At 39.4% G+C, this 24,847-nt stretch overlaps 1 protein-coding gene across 1 annotated transcript; it reads left to right on the plus strand.

The window, feature by feature from the left end:
• The first annotated feature begins 1,820 nt into the window (after nt 1-1,820).
• LOC142195800 (homeobox protein Hox-D3-like) lies at nt 1,821-3,934 on the plus strand. The gene is made up of 2 exons (XM_075265845.1): nt 1,821-2,247; nt 3,204-3,934. Exons 1-2 carry the CDS (start codon nt 1,821-1,823, stop codon nt 3,932-3,934), a joined length of 1,158 nt encoding a protein of 385 aa, XP_075121946.1.
• Nucleotides 3,935-24,847: the final 20,913 nt, after the last annotated feature.

Below are 24,847 nucleotides of genomic sequence, written 5' to 3' on the forward strand. Positions count from 1 at the left end.
AGACCTTTGTTTAATCCGCAGATACTTTGTTGTTAATTTATAAACGGTAATATCGTAAAGAAGGGAAAAAACTAAACGAAACAAACAATAATCTGTAAGATCAAGAAGAAAATGGAAATAAGGTGGTATAATATATGAATACAAATAAATAAATACACATATATATATATATATCTCAAAGATTGATGTATAATAGATATTAGTATAGTAAATAAGATATAGACATAAACATAGTAGATACAGTAGATGGATAGATAGACATAAGGTTAGTAGATGAATAGAGTGCTAGATAAATATACTAGATAGATATCTATAATGGATGGATAGAAAGACATAAGTATCTATTTATGTCTATTTATTTATCTATTATCGTTTATGTCTAGCTATCTGTCTATTTAGCCTAGTACTTTCTATCCATCGATCTATCTATCCATATAGATAGCTAGCTAGATAGATGATAGATAGATAGATAGATAGATAGATAGATAGATAGATAGATAGATAGATAGATAGAGTGCTAGAAAAATAAAGTAGATAGATAACTATAATAGACAAACATAAGGATAGTAGATGGATAGATAACTCGATGTACAGAATATTAGATAGTTATAATAGATAGATAGGTAGACATAAAATAGTAGATGGATGGATAGTATACTAGATATATAACTAAAATAGATGGATAGATAGTCAGGCAGACAAAAGTATAGGCAATGACTAGATGGATGGATAGAATACTAGATAGATAGATAGATAGATAGATAGATAGATAGATAGATAGATAGATAGATAGATAGATAGATAGATAACTATAATATATGGATGGATGGATGGATAGATAGATAGATAGATAGATAGTAGATAGATAGATAGTATATAGATAGATCGATGGATATAAGGTTAGTAAAGTAGATAAGTATATAGAAAAAGTACTAGATAAGTATAGTAGATACATAACTATAATAGGTGGATAGTTAGATAGATAGATAGATAGATAATAGATAGACGGATAGTATATAGATAGATGATAGATAAATAGATAGATAGATAGCATATAGACAGATAGTATATAGATAGATAGATAGTATATAGATAGATAGTATATAGATAGATCGATGGATATAAGGGTAGTAAAGTAGATAAGTATATAGAAAAAGTACTAGACAAGTATAGTAGATAGATAATAAATAGATTATCAGGCTATACTCTCACTATAAAGTGTTATATACTACAGTGTAGTAAGTTGGTTTATTATCAGATCTCCATTATTATAATCCATCTACACATACAGTTTTGGTGCCATAGTGTATAGAAGTCTAGAAGCCATTCTGAAGATAATACCTACATTTTGTGAGGTCTCTCCCCTCTCCCTGTCTTGTCGCTCCCACCCAGGGATCCCTTATAGTGGCAGCTTTCAGACTAGAAGCAGAAAGACATGTCAGACCTACCACAGAGGATGGGGTGTTAAGAAAAGCTTAGTGTTGTCTTCCTGGCCAAGGCTCTTTTGTTACAAAGAATCAGTTGAAAAAAAATGACATTTATTTAAAGTAGCCAAACTTTCCTTGTAGGTGCAGTGACGTCAGAAGGTGGTTCTTAGGATTTCTTTTGGAAATGTAATTCTTGTATTTGCTTTGTGTGTCTGCAGGTCTGGGGCCCTTTACTGAACATTGGGACTGCAGGAAGAGCTGGTGTGTTATAGAGCTAGGATGCTGGAGCTTTATCTATAGATCAGGCTCAGGATTGTCTACAAGGGTCACTGGAGTGTGATCTCTGATAACCTGCTCACAATTGTCTCACCAAGACTGAACACAAGAGAGAAGATGCAGAAGTCACTTTACTATGACAACTCAGGGTCTTTCGCAGGCTGTGGCTTCCAGGACACAAATGCCATGAGTTACCTGGGGCATCAGACCTATGCCAATGACAATGACTATGAATCATCCTACTGCCTGCCCCAAGGAAACACTTCTACTGGCAATAAGGACGAGCACTCCATGAAGGGCATGAACTTTCATCTGTCTGATGTGTCAGAACAAGCCCAGAAACCTAAGTCACCTAATACAGTGTCCCCTAACCCCAAATCTACCCAGAGCTGCCCTTCACAGCCCAGCACTGGGACTGAGCCTGCTGAGGTCACTGGCACCAAGAAAAGCAGCAAGAATAACAACCTACCCAAACACATCTTCCCCTGGATGAAGGAAACACGTCAGAACTCCAAACAGAAGAAGCAGACCCCTCCCCCAACAGGTAACACAATGTCCCCGTCCCCCCCATTAGAGCCACATTATACTGTACATATAGATGTAGTGGTGGTGTACAATAAATGGGGACAAGTTACATAACAGCAGTAGTGCAATATGTAAGGTGTATAAACCTGTTATCCTATCTATCTGTCTGTCTGTCTGTCTGTCTATCTATCTATCTATCTATCTATCTATCTATCTATCTATCTATCTCTATCAATAATTTTCTATAGCATAACGATCTCTCTCTCTCTCTCTCTCTCTCTCTCGCTATCTAGCTATCTTTCTACAGCTTCAATCATTTACTATCTTTTACTATCTATCTATCTATCTATCTATCTATCTATCTATCTATCTGTCTATTAATCATCTCTATCGATCATAATTTTACGTCTATTTCATATCTATCTATCTATTTATCTTTCTATCAATCATTTCATATATTTTCTTATATATTCATGTGTTCATGAATATCTATCTATCTATCTATCTATCTATCTATCTATCTATCATCTATCTGTCTATCTATCTATCTATCTATCTATCTATCTATCTATCTATCTATCCTCCATCTATGTATTTGTGACTCCTGCTGTAAGATATTATAATGATGTCTCAGTTATTGTGTCACAGACATGTAAAGTTTTTTTCTGTCCTAAGTTTCTAGACAGTTTCTCGGATTATTGGTTAGGCAGTTAATGTAGATCTGTGGACAGGGTTGGATTGGGCTGATATTGTCCTGCCTGAGCCTAGTTTAGTATGGACCTGGCTGATAACATATTACAATAACTTCCACTCTAATATATATATATATATATATATATATATATATATATATATATATATATATTACAATACAATAAAGACTATTGAGCTGCGGCATTTATTGTCATTGTCATGTGTGAACATTCACTTCTGCACACTAAAAACTTTTTTTTTTATTCTGTATTTTTCCTGTAGAAGAGGACACCTCCCTGGACAACAGCTTTATAAGTTCTGCATCTAAAAGGGCCCGGACTGCTTACACCAACTCTCAGCTGGTGGAGTTGGAGAAGGAATTCCATTTTAATCGTTATCTTTGCCGTCCAAGGAGGCTGGAAATGGCCAAACTGCTCAACCTATCTGAGAGACAAATCAAGATCTGGTTCCAGAATAGAAGGATGAAGTATAAGAAGGATCACAAGGGGAAAAATGGGGGGGCTGCATCTCCAGGAGGACAGTCTCCCAGCAGAAGTCCTTCTCTGTTACCTTACTCCAATCCCCTGACCCTGGAGGATGACAGTGGCTATGATGTGCCCATGGCTAACGAGTACAACAAGAGTCCTGGTAATATGTATGGCCTGACAGCTTATTCTGCACCTCTGTATGACAACTCAGCGGCTCAGAAGCGATATCACCAGCAGCCCATGAGCTCTGAGTATGAGCACCCCTCCATGCATGGGGAGGCAAGCTATGACAACCCTGGATTACAGGGAAGCCAAAGTTACATTGGAGGGAATTACCTGGAGAATGGCTCCATGTTCAATATGCCCCATCCGTCTTCAGATAGCATTGACTACAGCTGTGCTGCACAGACACCAAGCAAACACCATCTTGGGCCCTGTGACCCACATCCCACCTACACAGACTTAAACATACATCCTGTGCCTCAGGGGTGTTCCCAGGAGCCTCCAGTGCTGACACATCTGTAGAATTGTCCACCCTTTGAAACATAAAGGCAATTTAGCCTGGCCATTATGTCATTAAAACCATGTAAACCCACCACCAACAGTATGCCTCAACCCCCTACATCTCCTATGTATTTATTAAACTATGCACAATACAGGGACTATGCATGAAGAGCAATGCCACATAAGCAACCAATTAGACATTCCCCTCTGTAGTGTAAACTCCTATGCCTGGCCACAACACTGGGGTCATAGCCTATACATGCTGGAATGTCACTATGGATAGACTGTAGTACTTCTTGGAGGTCCCCTAAAGTTAGTTCTATTTTAAACTGTATTTATGTAAGATTGACTTCCAGCTTTTTGTAATTTCTCGAAATCTTTTTTAGTAGAAACAATAAAGAAAACAAAAATATCCTATATTTATAATGCGTTAAATCAGTTAAATATTTTGTGTCTATTTTTGTTGCTTTGTTTTATACTTGTCTCATTTTTAATTTATTATTAGGAATATAAAAAATCAGACTTTTTTTTTGTTGTTGCTTTCCTTTGGAAAAATGGATCTGGAATCGATTTCTCTGAGTTGTCTGTATTTTTAGTAGAGTTTGAATTAACCATTTGATAAAATAAATAAAAACTGAATAAAATAATTCTGATTTGTCTTTATTTTTAAGACGTAGGTAAAAAGACAAAGAGATTTTGGAAGTTGCTGAAATCAGTTTGTCTGTGTGTGTGTTTTTTCCCTGCTAGGGGTTGGATTTCACCCCTAATTCACCCCCATTAATCATCTGGACAGGGACAGTTCACATGGCCCCCTAAAGCCTTTTCATGTTAAGTTAGTATTCAGCCCTGGTACAATCTTGCTTGATCAGTTTCTGTAGGATTTTCTGCTAAAACTTTTACATTTGCCGGGATCTCAGGTTTGGGTTTCCTCGAAAATTCTGGATACACTTAGGAAATACTTTGTTATATGTTGTTATGTAAACAGAAGGCTGGAACATTCCAGGTTTGGCTTCCTGTCCATAGTCCTGGCTGCTAAATATTTACCCTTACTGTACACCATTACAAATATTACCGCAACATGGAGTCGCCTTTTATGTTCCTAATGTGAACAGGAACAGTTGTGGAAACGAGAAAGAAAGTTTCTTTGTAGAATTTTAAATAATTAATAATTTATATCATCTTAGATATTTTACATCTAGTAAGAAGATGGACCGAAATTTCTGCAATTATTTTATTACAATATGTTGTCAGATATAGATAGGTGTGTGTGTATACTTTGCTATATATGTTATATACGTGCGTGAACCTATCGATCTACCTGTATAGCGTGTACATTGATAGAAAGCAACTAAATGTATAAACTTAAATAACCCAAAAAATTAAAATATATATCTATAAAGTATATATATATATATATATATATATATATATATATATATATACACAGACACTTTATTTTATCCCACTTTCTTTCAGTTTTTTTTAAACATCTATCTATCTATCTATCTATCTATCTATCTATCTATCTATCTATCTATCTATCGTATCTATCTATATATCATCTCTCTATCTGCCTATCTATCTATCTATCTATCTATCTATCTTTTTATTTATCATCTATCTATCTATCTATCTATCTATCTATCTATCTATCTGACTATCTATCTATCTATCTATCTATCTATCTATCTATCTATCTATCTATCTATCTATCCATCCATCCATCCATCCATCTATCCATCTTCTAATCTACATTTTTTCATCTAAACTAATCTATCTCTATCTTTCTATCATCTATTTAGAAATCTGACTTTATATCTATCTAGATTTGTATCAATCTAGTCGTATATATCTCTATCTTTTTATCTAATATTTTAATATTTATCAATTTTATTTATGGATTTATCAATATTATCTTATTATAGATCTACTGTAAATTAATCATCTATTAATTACAATGTGTTGATCTATTTTACATGAATGTCTAATATGACCTAATATAGGCAGCTTATAATATGACATATTCGGTATTCACTTGAGGAGGTCCCTTACACAATGCACATTCTTAGTGTATACACTATATACACATTGTACACATTCTTAGTGTATAGAGCTTTCAGTAAGTCATATTTACCCTGGATCTTTCAGGATTTTTCTATACCTGGTAACTATAGATACTATAGGGCTTCCACTTGTGAATACACGTCCTCTCCGGCTTTTGTGAGCTTCACTTGGAAATATGGAGGGAGATCTATGGGGGCAGTTTAGGCTTTTATTAGGTTTGGGGTGAGCACTAAGAAAACAATGTCTGATTTTGCTGAAAAATGTCCAAATGGCTGTAATTTCGGCTTCCGTCTGATCTAATGGTGTATTAGTCTCCATAGCTGGGATGGAATTGTAGCTCCTAGCTAACTCAATTTTACTGGGAGGAACAGAAGGGCAGAAATCTGTCTCCATGTGGCTGGGACCCCAACCACAATCAGATGGCCCAGCCTTATCATTACACCCACACCAGGACCCTGACAGTGCAGGGTAATAGGCTCAGGCTCTCATCCTATACAAACATCCATTTAATAGGGGATCCGGGTCAGAGCAGAGATTGCAGCAGCATGACACATTCATGGCAGGATCATTGTGACAATTATATACATTATACACAGGGGTACATGGGGGAATTCTAGACAGAACCTGCTAGATTTAGGGCTGCTATCTACCTGTCTATCATAACCAGATGGAACACTTATCCTTGTATACATATATACTCGCATATACTTATATACTCTATATACTCTCAAATTTATGACTGATGCTTCAATTATCTATCTAATATATATATATTTTGTTTTTCTTACTACATTGGACTTTTTTTTTTTTTTTTTTTAACTTTACTTAAAAATACACTGATGGCAAGATCCTAGGACTTGTGATCTGTGGGGCATTATTCACGTTCTCAGTACTGCCACTAGAGGAGAAATGAAGCATTACACACAGTGTAAAGATGTGACACTGCCAGTTTTCTAGCAGAGCAGCATTAAAAAAAAATTTCCCCGATGGGCGGTCTGTCAAAGCCACAGAAATTATGCTTTGTAACCATTGGCTGATAGATGAGGATCCTGAACAGTGAACTCCATCTCTTAGGTCAAATTGTGCTAAAATTTACTATAATGAGTTACTGTCATCTCAAAACTTTTCACTCCACATGTCAGTAGTTTTGACTGGTGGCAGCCCCGGCGTGGAGCCCCCTACTGATCACTGAAGCAAAGGGGTAGATGCACTCAGTCAAGCCCTAATGTATGGAGCTGCAAGCCAAGACCCAGGGAGATGTATTTTTTTTTTTTAAATGTAGGTTGTGAGCCCCATATAGGGATCACAACGTACTTTTTTTTTTTTCTTCTTATCAACATGTCTTTGTAGAATGGGAGGAAAGCCACACAAACACGGGGAAAACATACAAACTCCTTGCAGATGTTGTTCCTGGCAGGATTCAAACCCAGGACTCCAACGCTGCAAATGTGCCGTGCTAACCACTGAGCCACCATGTTGCTCCTAGGGAGGGGTGAGTATAGGTCTGGTATGTGTAAAGGTATCCTGGCAACATTACTAAATAATAAATATAAATATATATATATATATATATATATATATATATATATATATATATATATATATATACATATATATATATATATAAATATATATATATATATATATATATATATATATATATATATATATATATATATAATTAAAAAAAATTGAAGTCGGAGGACAACCCCTGTAATAATTCTGGTGCAGCTTGGGAAGTACCAGAAAATAAATCTTGCCATCTTGTAGTTTTTAACTATAACAATAACCCCAGTTTTCTGGTGCTGGTTATTCTAAATCGGTTGAGCAGAGACATCCCTGCCCTGGTGCTCTTTGTTCCTTACCTGCTCCACTCTGCTCCATCCCCATTTTTTAATTGCAAAAGGATAAATGGGGCACAGAAGACTAAAAGTTGCCATTTATGTGCTAAAAACCCCTGGTGTGAGCCAAAAACCATGTCTTATTCTCACCTTGCACACCAGAAAACTGTCATATAAGGCTTGCTGAACCAGCCCTATTGAGTTCTCTAAGTTTGGCTTCAGCTAATGTAAAAAACCAAAAACCCTGGTCACAGCTGAAGGGGCGCTGTCCTTGACTGAATACTTCTGTCCCTTCATTTTGGCTATTGGTGGGGTTCTCATAGCTAAGGCTAAAGAATTTGTCTGAAACAATAGTTACTTTTTCATTTACCTTTCTGTTCTGCTCCTACAATTCCATACATAGCAAACCTCGCCTAAGTATCTGTTCACACTGTCTCCATTATGATAAGGAATATCGATTCCCTTAGTTGGGATATTGAGTGGTAGTAATATCTGTAAAGTGCTGCAGAATATGTTGGCGCTATATAAGCAAGTACAATAAATAAATCATCCAGAAACCTGTATGATATAGGTAAGGGAATATGAGAAGAGGAATGCAAGTGTGTATAGCGTTAATGTTACATTTCATGCAGGACATCTGTAAAGCCTGGTAGCCGCTGTAATGGTTATATGGGAGGTGATTGACTTTTTCTAGGCATCTGTTACTTATGTAGTAGAACCTATTACAGTATAAGGGTAACAGATGCTCGGTGAAGTCAAGTTAGTAGCCAAGTGTAAGAAGCCAATTGCTTGCTAATATTCATAAACTTTCTTATTAATACACAATATTGATTTGTGACACTGGAAGTCACTTTTTTTATTTCCCACAGTTGGATATATTGCAATACTTCCCTGTCAGATAGGAAGCTATGGCACACCTCAAGTCAATTCATCCTGCTCCTCCTGATTCATGAATATAAGACTAGAATTAGGAGAATTACCAGAACTATTAGAAGACTATTATTAGAAGAAACAAGGACAATGTAACTATCCATAGTCATGCAAATGTATATGCCTTTTAGTAGCTGTAGAAAGTGATGACTCCGATGGAGCACTTCAATGGCTACCAATGGTCTGTATCATGAAGAAGACGGTAACTTTTATAAGACCAAGACAAGTTAGAAATGGCTGAAAAGAATCAGTAAATGTGTATGGGAACTTTCTGATTGCCTTACTAAATGTTTTGTTCTATTGGGAGGTAAGTGACTGCTAGGGTGTCCATACACATAAGGGGCAAAGTCGGGTAAATCTGTTTTGTCTGATGATATTAAGGTGTCAGAGGTGTTTGGGAGAGGACTACTCCCCTCTCCTCATTGGGAGTGACATGCTGTACCGAACCAAGTTATTGAAGGTCTCTGGAGGTGTCTGAAAGTCATAATTTTTGGTGTTTTTGAAAACTCTTTTGTGGGTATTTTTCTGCAATGTGTGGATGGGATTAGCCAGAAATCTCATTCACTTGTCTGCTATTGAAAATGTAGTGTTTTTTTGCAGTGGCTTTTCCACAGTGGCAAAAACACTGTTTGGGTAAGTTCAGATGGAGTTTTTTGGTCCGGAACCTGAGGCGTAGGCTGCCTCAGGTTACGGACCAAAAGCCAGGTAGCCACGACTGAAAGCCGATGCACTGCACCAGCATCCAGCCGCTCACTCCGCTCCGGATTAGGCCCAATGAATGGGCCTAGTCCGGAGGAGGGAGTGTCTTCAGGCCAAATTGTGAGGCAAAACGGCCTGAAGAATGAGCATCTCGCTTCTTTTTTTTTTTCGTTTTTTTTTCATTTCTTACGGCTCCCGGAAAAAACACCTGAGTGGCTCCCATTGGTCAGGATACGGCCTCAAAATCCTGACCAAAAAAACTCAGTGTGAACTTACCGTTTATGAGTTTTTCATTGGGATAAAAATGTATGGCAAAGTGATGCAATGGACTTTAAAAAGTAAAAAAAGTATTACTTTCACGTCCGATCCCCACCAATGCCATTTCTGCCATTCTGACACACAGTAAATGCCCCTAAATACCCGTTCAGCCAATCACTGACTGACACAGTATCACATTGGCTGTGCGGTATCTCCAGACAATTCCTGTGTGTGGAGACAGGACCAGAAAGTAGAGACCAGCAGAGACTCAGTAAGTACGGGAATGGCAGCAGTGAAGGAATCATTCAGGTGAGTTTATGCTTTTTAATTTTTCTTTTTTCAACCCATCTTGCCCACTTTGCTTGAAATTATTGTTTAGTTGAAAAACCCTTTAAAACAAATGCTTTCAGCTACATTCTTCTATTAAACTTATAAAATTGAACCTAAAAACTACAGTTTGTAACGAATAACTTTCATTTAATTCTTTCCATGTATGAATAGTAAAAGTGAAAATAGGAGACATTGTTATTAGAGAAAAATGCCTCTTTTTCCAGTTATCAGCTACTTCTTCCCTTTCTCACACCTCCTCCACTGATCACGCTCCCTGAATTCATGGGATGAAATCCATATGCATAACTAAGTAGACTGAGATCAGGTTACAGAAGAGATGAATATGGAGACTTGGCTACAGCTTCTAGTAAGTCTTGTATCTCACCGCAGTGCTGAATTCATAGCCCCCCTGCTCATTACTGCTGCATAACATCCCCCAAGCTGCTGCTGCTGTAGAGATAGGAGGACAGGAACTCCTTTTCCCTATGTGTGCAGAAAACGGGAGACATCATACTAGTAAGTAAATGTCCTTTCCCCCCAGCTATAGAAAGCTCCTTGACAGAATTGGCAACACCTATATATACAATAAACTCTACCTTTCCCGTATTGTGATTGTGGTCTCACCACAATAAATTACTGTGGACATACTACATACACTCCAACTCCTCTGCTCTGTGAAGTCCCAACATCCCTCCCTTTCTATGTGATGGTTCTTTTCTGTTACTGCAAGGTTTGACTTACAAGAGATGATGGAGCTGAAGGTCCTCCCAAAAGACAGACTACTCAGATAAAGAATAGTTAAACAAGGCATACTTGGACAGGTAGCCTGAAAACTTTAAAGTTATCTTCTCCTGCACCTGACTATAGAGGAAAGTACTTGTGGTCAGAATCTGGTTTATCTTATCTTTATTGACTATTCTGCACACCAGTATAAAGTTCACCCAAGAGTGAAACAAATCTAAGAAGGCAAATTAGGAATTTAGGATCTATTACAGGGTGGCGTATTCTATTTCATAGCTATTGGCCCCTATTTGTCTAATGGTCATGCCGCGCTATAACCTTCTTGTCATTGTGATTAGTCTGGCACTTACACAGTTAAGCGGAGAATAGTGACTTATTGCCGGGTAGATATGTCAATAAATAGCCAGGAGCCTCTATTACATTCAGCACATCTGTGTACAGCTTTCCATCCTGGATTTTTTAATGTGAAAGCAATATTAATGATTCATGCTCACAACTGTCAATATCGATAGGGTAGATTGCAATGTGTAGTGTTAGGACAAAGAGTGTTAAGCTAGCAGGATTGTAAAGGTTCAGGTCACCGGCAAATACACCAAAAATAATGACTGCGCTGGAAATCGCAGCCGCTGCTCTGATCCAGTCTTAGTGTATTCCTTTGCATAGTAGCTGATGCATGACTTTCCATCATATTTTCCTTTTTTTTTTTTTAATAATTGTAATATTTGACCATGTACAAAAAAAATTCTACCAAAATAAAGTTAAATGAAAAAAAACCCTGCTAAATAAAATAGTCTAATTGTTACCCATCACATCCATTTCATTGTTTCATTCACTGATACCCATAATATCCATTGTTTCATTGAAGTGTATAGGACAAAGCTGCAGTACTCCTAACCACCACTATGAAAGAGAAGAAGAGTGAGCCAGTAAATAGTACTGCAAGCCGTGGTCCCATAAAAACAGCTGATCTGCACAGGTCCCGACAGACATCCCTCCCTTAATCTAGAATTTTTCTTCCTACAACATTTTTCTTTACCTATCTGACATAGAGCCTAAATATCAAATCAGTCAGCAAAACTAACAGCACTGATTGTTCGAGATGGGTGGGGGCTACGGGAAAAAATTCCAACTGTACCAGAATAAATAAAGCAATGCCCATTAAAAGATACAAAGAGGTGGAGGTGATAGAGATAGTGAAAGATTCTCTTTAAATAATAATAATAATAATAATAATAATAATAATAATTATTATTATTATTATTATTATTATTAATAATTATTTTGACTAGCCAGGTTACCCCTTAATAGAGCAATAGAGATTTGTTTAAAAAGGTCCCTAAGGCTGAGGTCCCACATTGCGGAAATGCAGCTTTTTTTGTTGCTGATTTTTCTACGTTTTTTTGAGCCAAAGCCAGGAGTGGCTAGAAAAGGAATGGGAAGTACATAGGAAGTACTTATATGTCTACCTTGTCCTCAATACACTCCTGGCTTTGGCTTAAAAAAACGCAGAAAAATCTGCACAATAAAAGCTGCGTTTCCGCAACGTGGGGCTTCAGCTTAAAGTGGGATCATTTTTGTAAAAACCTTTACTTATTTCAACATACGAGGGCAGTTCAATGTATTCTCAGTATAGGCATGAAGGAAAAACCTGAAAATTCTCGAATAAATTTTATTTTTCAATGTAGTCCCCCATAACCTCAATACACTTGTTTGATCTAGAAACTAACTTTTCAATACACTGTAAAAAATAATTTTCCTCTATGTCCAAAAAACCATTACTAAATCGCTCCGATACTGAGAATACATTGAACTCCCCTCGAAACTGCTGTGTGGGTATAACAAATGCACAAAGAGATGACATTTTGGGAGTGTTTTTAATGTTAAAAAGTGTAAAAAAAAGTGAGAGCACAGTATATGGCTAAGTAGAAGTTTGTATCCACTGCTCACCATAGACATACATGTCACTGTCTCTTTGTCATCACTTTGGCAGTGTTTGTTCTCGAGAGCTATACATAGGCTAGATGTATTATATGCATGTGATCTTCTTTTAGGGTGCATTCACACAGAGTAACGCGGCGCTGATTCTGGCACAATAACTCGCATAAAAATCAGCGCTGAAAAAAAACTCCCATTGACTTCAATGGGTTCCATTTTACGCGCATAAAATAGAACCCATTGAAGTCAATGAGAGTCTTTTTTTCAGTGCTGATTTTTACGCGAGTTATTGTGCCAGAATCAGCACAGCGTTACTGCATGTGAATGCACCCTTAAAGTGAAACAAGAACCCAGCCCCGCAGATAGATAGGATAGGGTCACCTGAATCAAATGGTGTTTACCCCTTGTGAATTTGCGCCTCTGTTGTTGAGAAATCGCTGTTTTTAAAAATGCAAAAGAACAACAACGGTATTGTCATTGGTTCTAAAAGATAATTTGGAAATGTTGGACAAAAACAGTAATATATTGGCGATGGAGACAGCAATTCACAGGAGGAAACATTGATTCAGGTGGTGCTAACCTATCTATCTGCAGGGTTTTGTTGATATGCCACGTTCTGGTGACCAACTCCCTTTAATATGGTAATAACAGGGAATTTTCCTAAAGATTATTACTTAATTACAAATATTTTATTCCTTATTACTACAGCATTTCCTTATCCACCTTGCTGGCCATGGCTGTATGTTAACATTGTCCCCATGGCTTAAAGGGGTTGTCCAGGATAAATTAATATCTCTAATCTAAGCTGACATCCCCCCACCTTCTAAATTACTTAGGTTACAAAAAATCTATAATTACCTAGATCACATAGGAGGTCATGTGACCGCCCCAGGCAGATTTTCTGATTTTTCCGGTGAGGTTCTGTTTCTGAAAAGGTGAAAACAGAACCTAAACTAACCCTCACATCAGAAATATCTTTCTTCTGGTCTGGATCTTCTAGGACGTCGGCACTCTGGCTCTAGTGAAAGAAGAAGAGAGAAGAAGTGAAGTCCCGTGCCCAGGAGGTCCAGATCACAAGACAGGTAAGTATGATGTGGGGGTTAAGTTACTTAGCAGGGGCTAGAAGTTGGCTAGTAGGGGCTTGTTAGGAAATCAGGGAGGGGGTGTGAGTGAGAGAGGGAGGGGGAGGGAGTCAGCTCTCAGTGGCCCAAGGCATCATGGTAGCTGTAGGAAAACAGAACAGGAAGATGCCCATGTAAACAAATGAATAAGACTCCAGGAGCTCACAGAGAAACCCAGAAATCTCTCAAAACACCACTAAAGGTATTTGGTGGCACTTATTAACCAATGATTTTGGCATCTAATGTGTACTGGATGTTTGAACAACATTTGCTTAGCCTATGATGGGAAAGAAAGGATCGGGCTTGCTGATGTTCGTCATACCACCAGAGGCAGTAGCGTGTCCCCTCTTTCCAATTTAAGACATTTGCATGCTCGGGTGAACCAAGTACTCAAGTATATGGGAAAGACATGAGGTGCCAAACAAGCATTTGGTCAACAGCTATTCTTATTTGCACGGCCACCAAGGCTTGACTAAAGACATGCTGTGAAATTAAATGCCATATAAGCTACATTATCCTGTATAACCTATGCATTATTTTGCAGAGCTTACAGCACATACAGTATATGTATGTGGCTATAATGTAATAGCCATACCTCGGGCATGGAAAAACTCTTGGGCTGATTTAGGAGGCAGCCATAGCAATTAAGCTGTAGGTATTTTTGACGTGTGGATAGAAACCAGAGTAACAAGGGGAAACCCACACGAAAATTAGGAGAACATGCCAACTTCATCTGCAGGTGGTGCCCCTATGGGTTCAATCCTACAGTATTCCGACTCCTGCCAGATACCAAAAAAAAAGTTTAAAAAATGGACAAACTGAGATTATACCTCAAATGTAAAAAAAATAATGGTATGATATCATTACATTGTATAGAATTCTTCTACTTTCTAGGGCATCCAAGGATGCAAATTATAGCCGTGTTACTAGAGACTTACATTTGACAAAGGTTCTGGGATCTAACATCTGGAAGAAATTTCACAAATATATGAATGGGTTTTTAGTTTGCGGTCGTTTTTCTAGAATCCAGATGTCACTGTACAAGGAATTCTGGATCCCACAACAACAAATGAGGACTTTCAAAGGGTTAGTACAAGTGTGTGAAGTGCACGTCCAGCAGAATATGGCCTATCATGACTTATGTGGAGAGCTTACACATTCATAACACTTGGTATAATACATAGCAGCATATGCCAGGATAGTGGCTTCAAAAAGGTAGCAGAAAAAGATGCATGAATAATACACTTCACATGTATTAAAGGGAATGTGTCCTCAGAACCCAACAAATCACCCCCACCATCCAGATAGATAAGATGGGGTCACCTGGTGTTCTCAAGGTGCAAATGAGCTCTATGGTGCAATGGGATCACTGGCACTGACCTCTTTGGAGTAATGGTAGTGTAGGCGGGGAAAGCAAATAACCGGATTTATTTAACTTGATTTCAGATTACAACATGGAGGATATAACACACATAACAGTAATGAGAAGCTCACAAGACTAACATGTGGTTAAAGGGAGTTTGTTTCACTCACATGAGCCAATGGGGCCTCCCTCCTACAGACCTCCCCACTTACAAAAGACTGAAAGATTGGCAAATTTACACATTGTAAGACCCACCCCATCCCACTTTGACTTTGGCTCCGCCCTTTCTGTCAATTTCTCTTTATACCCCTACATAATATAATGCCCCTATAGTGATACAAACATGGTATGATCCTAAATTATAATGTTTTCCTCAAGTTTTTCTCACTGTCTCATTCCAATTGTCCCGCATTATGCAGTCCCCTAAAGCATCCCCTAAAATATACAGTTTCTGTCCAGTTGGCCCCACAGTATACAGCCCCCTTCCAGTTGCCCACACAGTATACAGTAGTCCCCCTATAGTTGCCCCATAGTATACAGTCTCTGTCCAGTTGCCTCCACAGTATATAGAACCTATCTATTTGCCTCTACAGTATTCAGTCCCCACTTCAGGCGGCGCTATGCCAGGGCCCCGGGGAGGGCGGCATTTTTGCTTACCTAAGCCAGTCCAGGACAAGCTGTCCTGGACTGGCTTAGCGTCACCGAGCGGTGGATTGGGGAGGTGCTCCAGCGGCCTCCCCTCATGCTCAGGCAGAGAGCAGGTCCTCTCCGTGCCTGCTCTCTGCCTGCGAACCCCGCTCCGCCACGCCCCCTTCACTCCGCCCCCTCCTCCGGGGGGGGGGCAGCTTTCTGTCGTCCGCCTCGGGTGGCGAAAAAGGCAGGTTCACCCCTGCCTTCCAGTTGCCCCCAAAGTATACAGTACTCCCCCTATAGTTACCCCCACAGTATACAGTCTCTGTTCAGTTGCCCCCACAGTATACAGTCCACCACAGTGTATATAGTTCCCTCCTGGTGCCCACAGTATATTGTATCAAGTGAAAAAAAGACAACTAATACCCTCCTTTTCCTTTTGCCTGCTGTTTTTTTTATATTTTAGTCTTTGCTCTTGGAGTGATGTAAATGGCATCACAAATCATGCCTGCTGCTCCCTATGGAGTAAGGTTGAGTGATCCGGAAAGATCAGATCCCGATCGGCGATCGAGCAAATTTCACGATCGGGATCGGCTGGAAGATGATCGAAAATCAGATTTTTAAAACGATCCTGAAATCTCCAGATCGGCTCATCCCTACTCCATAAACATAGAGTAACTAGGGTTGAGCGATCTTGATCGGGAAATACTGGATCCCGATCGGCGATCGAGCAAATTTCAAGATCGGGATCGGCTGGAAAATGATCAAAAATTGCATTTTAAAAACGATCCTGAGATCGCAAGATGGGCTCAACCCTACTATGGAGTTAACCATTTCACACCCTTAGGGTGCATGCACACTACGTAACGCCGGGCGTGTATGAGAGCCGTACACGCCGACGTTACAGCAGGGCTGCCGAGCACTTCCCATTCACTTCAATGGGAGCGCTCGTAAACGCCGCTGTTACGAGCGCTCCCATTGAAGTGAATGGGAAGTGTTCGGCAGTCTGCTGTAATGCCGGCGTGTACGGCTCTCATACACGCCCGGCGTTACTCAGTGTGCATGCACCCTTACAGTATATTAGTGAATCACATGACAAGCCATCATGTTTAACACTTATTCACAAATTGCTTTTACATTTTTATTATAAAATCATATTTTACATAATACTTCATTTTAGTATCAAATTGACATTTATCTTTCATCTATGTAATTCAAAAAAATCTCTCAGTGAGCAATGTAGACGAGCACTTTGGATCCATCTCAAGAAGTCTGACAGCTCCTTAAAACACACTGAGACGCAATAGGGCTGGCTCCTATAATAGAGGAAGTTATTCACTTGTTCTTAGTGTAGTGATGCACAGACCACATCAAAGTATATTCATCTGTGATAGCTTTAGAGATTTGACCACAATCTTACAATGAATGGCTCTATTACACTGGCTGATACCAGCGAAGAGAGCTCATTGCCAAGAAAAATGCTGACTGGTACTCCTCTGCATTGGTCTAACAACACAGGCTGATGCAAAGTGAATGGGGAAGGGACAATCTCTACCATGATCATTCCAGACCCATTCAGCTGCATTGATTATTGGCAGCCAATCCTTCATTACATAGGGTAAAGTGCTGCTGATAACTCTGCTTAAGTCCCTATTAGAATTGTGCGATATTCAGGGCAATTATTGGCAATGAGCGCTCCTAGGAATGCTTGTTGCTAATAATTGCCCTATGTAATAGTGCTGTCGATCAACTGAGCAAGGAGAACCTGTCACTGGCCGGCTGATCGCGTCTTGTAAGCAGGTGAACAGGGATAGATCACAGATAGGTACATAGCTAGATAGCATGCCTATACTATGTATTAGTGCTTACTACAGGACTCAGTAACTACACACCAACCGCCCACTGACTTCATACCTTGTGCAGGAGCAGGAGCAGGAAGGCGGTTGTCAGTGGCAGAGAGAAGGTAGGGATAGTTTATTATTGTCTTCCCTATCGCTGTACACACAGCAACCAATGAGCACTGTATGTCCAGCTATGAGTTCCCCCATCCCAGTTGTTGTGTGATCGTTGGGTATCTGGGACAACTGCAGGAACCGGTAGGGCCTAGGGGACCCACATCAGCTGAGCAGTGTTACGAGGCTGTATCCCTCCAATAATTGGAGCTAATGTATCAGTCCCAAATACTGGGGAAAGTAACCAAACAAAACCTCAAGAGAAAAACTGCTTGAAAACTGTCATAATAAAAAAAAGGCCCCAAAATGCCTAAGACTAATGCCCCACGGGGCGTCCCGCAGCAAAAAAGCGCTGTGGCGGTGGCAACGCATCGTGGTTCTTCCCGCAGAGCTTTAGACAGAAAGTTTGTGCAGTTTTGCTCCACGGATTTTCTGTTACAATTATACCTATGGGGAAACTGCTGACATTTCCATAGGTATAATTGACATGCTGCGATTTCCAAAACTGTTCCGCCTTTGGAAAACATGGCGGTTTTTTCCACAAAATGGGCATGGGATTCACTAGAATCCCATCCACTTTGCCGTTACTGTAAAGTGGCATTTCCGCTGCGGGAAAATCGTGGCATTTCCATCCAATGTACCTATTTGGAAAGACCATCCCCTTATCTAGATCGGATTCCTTTAGACAGATTTTTATTTCCACCATATCTTATGCATCTGCTTTGAGAAGACCACCCCCCTAGAAGATCACTTCTCAATACAGTTTTGGGTGGTCATCTGAAAATGGTTTGACTCTATAGAATGAAGAAGACGCCATAGTTTTGCATCCTCAGGGTAGAAATCCCTCCTGCTTAGCCCTGGCTTTATTCCTCTCTGGTTTCCAGCCGTGTGCATAATGAGCACGCTAAGCATGCATGTTTCCCTCCGCAAAGTGTTAGCACATGTTCTGTGGATCATAGGAAAATGTTAGAATCTCCCTAATGGCCCAACAAAGCAGATTTATCATCGTGGCGTAAAGACAGGGTGCATTGCTCAGACAAAACCTAAGACACTGGAAGATACATGGGTATTTAATGGTTTATATAAGACAGTGAATACAAGAAAAACGGCTCTGAGTCAAGTCATCTGAAGACGACTTGGAGGTCAAAGAAGGGAAAATACACACAGATCATATAGCGATGGGAAATATATGGTAAGTAAAAAAAATACAAAAAGTAGAGTATAAATAAAGTCAATGAGATAAAACTTATGTCAAGGATAGATTTGCTTCCTCGGTTGGCTCTTTGCATCCAAGGATCACTCTTCAGAAGGCTGTTTGCATGTCAAGGGATATATGCTGATGCCATACATGAATATCATGTCCGTAACAATGGTTGACTCACTGCTTGGAAATCAATGCAAAGTACTCTAAAAAAACACTAGTATTTGCCTAAACAATGTCACAGGGTAATGCAGGAACATGACACTGCGGTGAGCAGCCGGCCATCAATCACCTATCAGCCAAATGCAAGAGTCAGGACCCATTTGTGGCCAGACAGCTCAATGATGCTGCATCTTAACATGTTGCACTTTACAACACATGATACCCTGGCTTTTTAACCCTTGCATTCCAATGGGACCTACACCAATGGCGGTCGAGAGGTAACCACCTTATTTAATATGTAAGGGATGCTTTGGCTTAAAAATAAGTGTCTTATCTAATACTTCTGGATGTGAGAAATTAGCCGTGCGCGGTGGCGTTGTGGATAGGACGGGATATTCATCATTTCTTCTTTTAATTAACTTTTTTCCTAAATTTCCTCAGACTTAATTAAATGGGTACTTGGGCGTCTATAAAGTTATTGAACCCAGCATACTGTATAACATGCAGATACTACTTTATAGTATTAACCCATCACTATTTGGTTCCCTGGGAACTGAGAGAACTCTATAAACTATATCATTTGTGAACATTGGGGGAGCTTTTCTGTTTTTTGTTGTGTATTTTTTTTTTATAGGGCAATTTGGTTTTGCAATATGTGGGGTCAATGGCATTTTTATCAAAATGAAGAATACATTTTATTAATATATTCCTCAGTACTGTACAGAGACTGGCATCTTGCATCAGTCCCTATATATATTTGTATATATATATATATATATATTTGTATATATATATATATATGTATATATATATATATATATATATATATATAAATAGAGAGAGAGAGAGAGAGAGAGAGAGGGGGGGGGCTCACAATATAAATCTAAATAAATCTATAGCTGAGGCCACATGGTCCAGAAACCCAACTTTTGGCTACGGAAACACAACGCTGCATTTTACTGTACCAACAAATCTCATCCACACAATGTCACAAAGATTCAGCAGAAAAGCTACGTTTTACAAAACATGCACATTTTTTTTTTTTTTTAAAGCTCAGAATGGAAATTTAAGTCTGCGTTCACACGGAGTAACGCACCGCTCATTCTGACACGTAAACACGTGTCAGAGTGAGCACAGTAGAACAGAATCCCATTGACTTCGATGGGTTCGGTCTTACGCATGCTACCCATTGAATTCAATGGGTGGCTTTTTTACCTATTGCTTTCAATGTGATATGCGCGTATCACATTGAAAGCATTAGGTAAAAAAGCCTCCCATTGAGTTCAATGGGTAGCGCGCGTAAGACCGAACCCATTGAAGTCAATGGGATTCTGTTCTACTGTGCTCACTCTGACACGTGTTTACGTGTCAGAATGAGCGGTGCATTACTCAGTGTGAATGCAGCCTTACCCTGCGTTTTTTCCCCATAGATGTATATGGGGGAAGCAAAAATAAAAAATGTTGCAGATAAGCTAGCATTGTGTTCGATTCCTTCCCACTGATTTGGGGCTTCCACTAAGTTTTAGAGGTTTTGGAAGAGACTTAAAGCACCAGGAAAAAACTCAGAGAGAACATACAAATTCCACGAAGCATGCTGAAGGTTATGGGGGGTTTCTTCGTGGGCATCTCAAAATAATATCAAGTTTTTTTATGTTTTTTTACAAGAATAGTAAAAAAAAGTGTCTGAACGCCGGACAAAACCACATATGTTAGTAGTGAATGGATAAAAAAAAATTACAGTTCACCCGAGATTTTCTTGTGCTGTATTTCTGTGCTGTTTTCTGTTTTCTTTTTAATGGGTTGGAAATTTTTATGACATTTACTCCCTTGGGATTTTATTGGAAAATTGCAAATTAAAGAACAAAAATTTACATTTTTTTACATTTAGACTATGTAGAATATGCTTTTATTTATTACATTTCATAGAATAGTCTGGGTTGAAAATCTTGAAAAGTAACAAGTCAGCCATAACCTGTTTTACAGTCATTGTACATATAGGTATTATTTGGTTGAAATGATTTAATGACTTGTAACAACTTTTTGGGGCCAGATGAAGGGGGGGACAAGAAACTGGGGGCAGAGATGGGGGGACAAGAAACTGGGGGCAGATGAAGGGGGTGGGACAAGAAACTGGGGGCAGAGATGGGGAACAAGAAACTGGGGGCAGATGAAGGGGGGGACAAGAAACTGGGGGCAGACATGGGAGGACAAGAAATATAAGCGGTTCAGTGCCACTGCCAACCCGCAGACGAAGTCGCGGGTAACTGCTAGTATATATATATATATATATATATATATATATATATATATATATATATGTATTGTTATTACTGCAGATAAATTCCTTACCCCAAGATTGATGTTTTCCACCTCCATTCTGCATCGATCCATAAGCGTGACATCACTGTTCTTATCATGTCTATACCATTCATTGCATTGGAACCATTGCCATATAGAAAGCTGTTTTTATATCGATTTATTTTTTATGCTTCACTTATAACTACGTCTTTTACACTGGGCCTACATTACATATTTTATCCTTGAGTTCCTGACCAGTATGGCCAGCGGAAAACAGACATCATTTCTGCTTTTCTGATCATTACGTGATGTGCTCGCAACGATAAATGGCCATAAAGCAATTGTCTTGGGTCCAATCAAGTGGCTCCAATGGTGAAGCTACACTCCACTGCCGAGATCTGATAAAGCCAAACTCTGCTTTTACTGCAGATTTTTTGCTGTGTTTTTTTTCCTGCTGCATTTTGCTACATGAGGCCCTAGCCCTAGTATCGTGGTCAAGCATCAAACCATACTTTAATAAAGGAATAATTAATATCATAAAGTCTATCATATTCCCCTAACATTTTGTTTTCTTCTGTCATTTGCAAATAATGCTGTAAATAAAAATAAATCTGAATTTTAGAACTTTTTTTTTTTGCAAAAGTTTTAAAAAGTTTAAAAACTAAGAGGACTGAATAAGCCCAAATGGCACGTTCCTACATAGGCAAAATGGTGCGTGATTTTTTTTTATTTTTTTGTGGATTTGCCACAGATTTTATTCTTTGTATTGCAATGGATACAAGTCTTGATGAAAATCTGCTGCATAAATCTCAAAAGATTTTGCAAAATAAAAATCCTCCCCAGTGTTCAATTTGTGCTGCAGGTTTTTTTCCTTCAGTGTGTGAATGAAATTGACTCTTTTAGGCTGAGGCTTCCTATGTAGCTGCTACACTAGTTCCCTTGCACTCAGCCCTCTCCTCCTCTCTCTCTCTGTAACAAAACCCTCCCTGTCTCATTAGCCTAGCCCCTCCCACCCTATATGTCTCACTAAGCCTAGCCCCTCCCACCCTGTCTGTCTCATTAAGCCTAGCCCCTCCCACCCTCCTTGCGTCACTGTCTAGCAATCTTGCCCATTACTAGCCCCTCCTACACTCCCCCGTCTCCCTAGCTAACCTATTCCACCCACCACTAGAAGACAGGAAGAGGGGGAGGAGCCATTCCCCAGACACAAGAAGGCTTCATAAATATTGCAGGGGATAAGGGAGGGGGAAGAGTAACAGTGATGTTCCGTTTCAGAAGTGGTAAAATGGAACGTCACCGGATTATCAGAAAGTGTCCCTGGAGCAATGTATTGTGGTTTTCCCCAAATTAGTTTTCACAGGAAACCTCTGCAGACTTTCTGCTTCCATTATACCTATAGGGAAACCACTGGCGTTTTGGTAAGCAGAATTGACATGTTATGATTTCCAAAACCACGACAGTTTTGGAAATCGTAGCATGTCCGCGGCATGTATTTTCCCACACTGTAGGAATGGGACTCGCTAGACCCATCCTCTATACAGTGGCTGTTTACACCACAAGGGACATTGAACTAATGGAGAGAATCAGTTTGGCCATATACAATAGGTGAATTTAGGATGAACTCTCACATTTCGTCGGGGCCAGCAGAGCATCTAATGTATATGGGGGTATCCCAAATCTCCAATAACAACAGATGTTGAAGGGAAAGAAGGATCAAATCCCACAATCTGCACTATCCTTTGTTGTCACCAGATATAAGGATCTGACAATACCCACCTTAGCGCTGTGTGTGAATGCGGTGTGACAGAAATCTCGAGTGTCTCTGTTACTTAAGCGCTAGTTATATATTCTCTGAGAAGCCCTCAGAAAGCAGTGAAATCTCGGTGTAAATCTCCATCTTCTGCAGCGGATGTCTACAATAATGCATTATAAAGTAAGTGTATTTCTGCGCCAGTAAATAGGACATGGCCATAAATTTAGCTTTTTTTTTTTTACTTTCAGCTTGATTTCAGCCCATGCCGAATAGAAGGCATTAGGCGAACCTTCCTTCAATATATAGTGAAGTATACAATAGCTGTTTATATTCTATCTATATAGATAGTTCATTGTATTCTAATAGAAACTCCATTAAGCTGCTGAGAACCGCATGAAGATACTGACGGCCATAATAGAATCTTTCCTCTAATTAAAAGACATGGAACAATTATTATCAGCCGACATACAGCGGCACAATGAGACGGAAATGTGGGGAGGGTCACATATCGGGGGGATTTATTAAGACTGCAGTTTCTTACACTAGTCTCAATTCACTCCTTGTGTGAGATATATCAGAATTTTTATCAGAAGATCCCAAGTGACAGAATTCAGCAATAAGTTGTTTCAGCTATAACAGCAAGTAAGAGACTTCGTAAATATGAGTAACGTTTCGGTCGGATGGCCTTCTTCAGGCTAAAAGAATGGAGTAGCTAGTGGCATCATGGTGGCTCAGTGGTTAGCAGGGCAGCCTTGCAGTGATGGCGTCTTGGGTTTGAATCCTGCCAAGGACAACATCTGCAAGGAGCTTGTATGTTCTCCCTGTGTTTGTGTGGATTTCCTCCCACACTGCAAAGACATGCTGATAGGGTAAATGAAGATGAGTTCACAATCTACTTAACCCCCCCCCCCAAAAAAAAAAAAAAAAATGTAGCAGATAACAGTGGCTTTCTAATACGGTATTACTACTTTCCTCTTGCTGCCCCTTCTATGGCATCCTGGCTGCTATCTATTCTGACTACAGCGGTATGGTGAGAAACCCTGATGAAATATCCATGATAAACTTTGTCTCTGGGCACCTGCTTTTCTTCTGCTCACCCTCCACATATTTTTGGAGATGAGGTGGTCACCAGTTGGACCCAGAGGGACAGGAAAACATTCTGAGCATTGATGGTGAAGGTGTTAGCAAATGGTAGGCAAACAGACCCAAGTTTCTGAAGTTCTCAAAATCTAAATTTCCTATCAGTATGTGTTTGGAGCATGGGGGGAAACCCAGGCAAACATGGGGAGAACATACAAACCCCATGGAGATGTTGTCCTTGGCTCCAGGACTCCAGGACTAACCTCCTAATACTTGGACCATAACCACTAGGGACTACCCTTGCTCCTCCTCACCAGCATGTCTATAGCGAGGAGGAGTTGTATGCCACTATGGTTAAGGTGTCACTTGAAATGCCCCAATTCCAAAACTGTAATAGGACCTCCTCCCATGGGTAGCGAATAATATCTGTGTTTTCTCATACGGCAAGTTGAGCATTTGGTCACCCTCCAGGACCAGGATCTGAGTGTGATTTTTACCATATATATATACAGTCCTATGAAAAAGTTTGGGCACCCCTATTAATCTTAATCATTTTTAGTTCTAAATATTTTGGTA

The sequence above is a fragment of the Leptodactylus fuscus genome, chromosome 2 (genome assembly GCF_031893055.1).
Source record: "Leptodactylus fuscus isolate aLepFus1 chromosome 2, aLepFus1.hap2, whole genome shotgun sequence".
NCBI lineage: Eukaryota > Metazoa > Chordata > Amphibia > Anura > Leptodactylidae > Leptodactylus > Leptodactylus fuscus.

Coding starts and splice junctions, on each gene's coding strand:
- LOC142195800 (XM_075265845.1), top strand. CDS start 1,821: ATGCAGAAGTCACTTTACTATGACAACTCAGGGTCTTTCGCAGGCTGT. Junction 2,248..3,203: donor GCAGACCCCTCCCCCAACAG/GTAACACAATGT, acceptor TTTTTCCTGTAG/AAGAGGACACCTCCCTGGAC.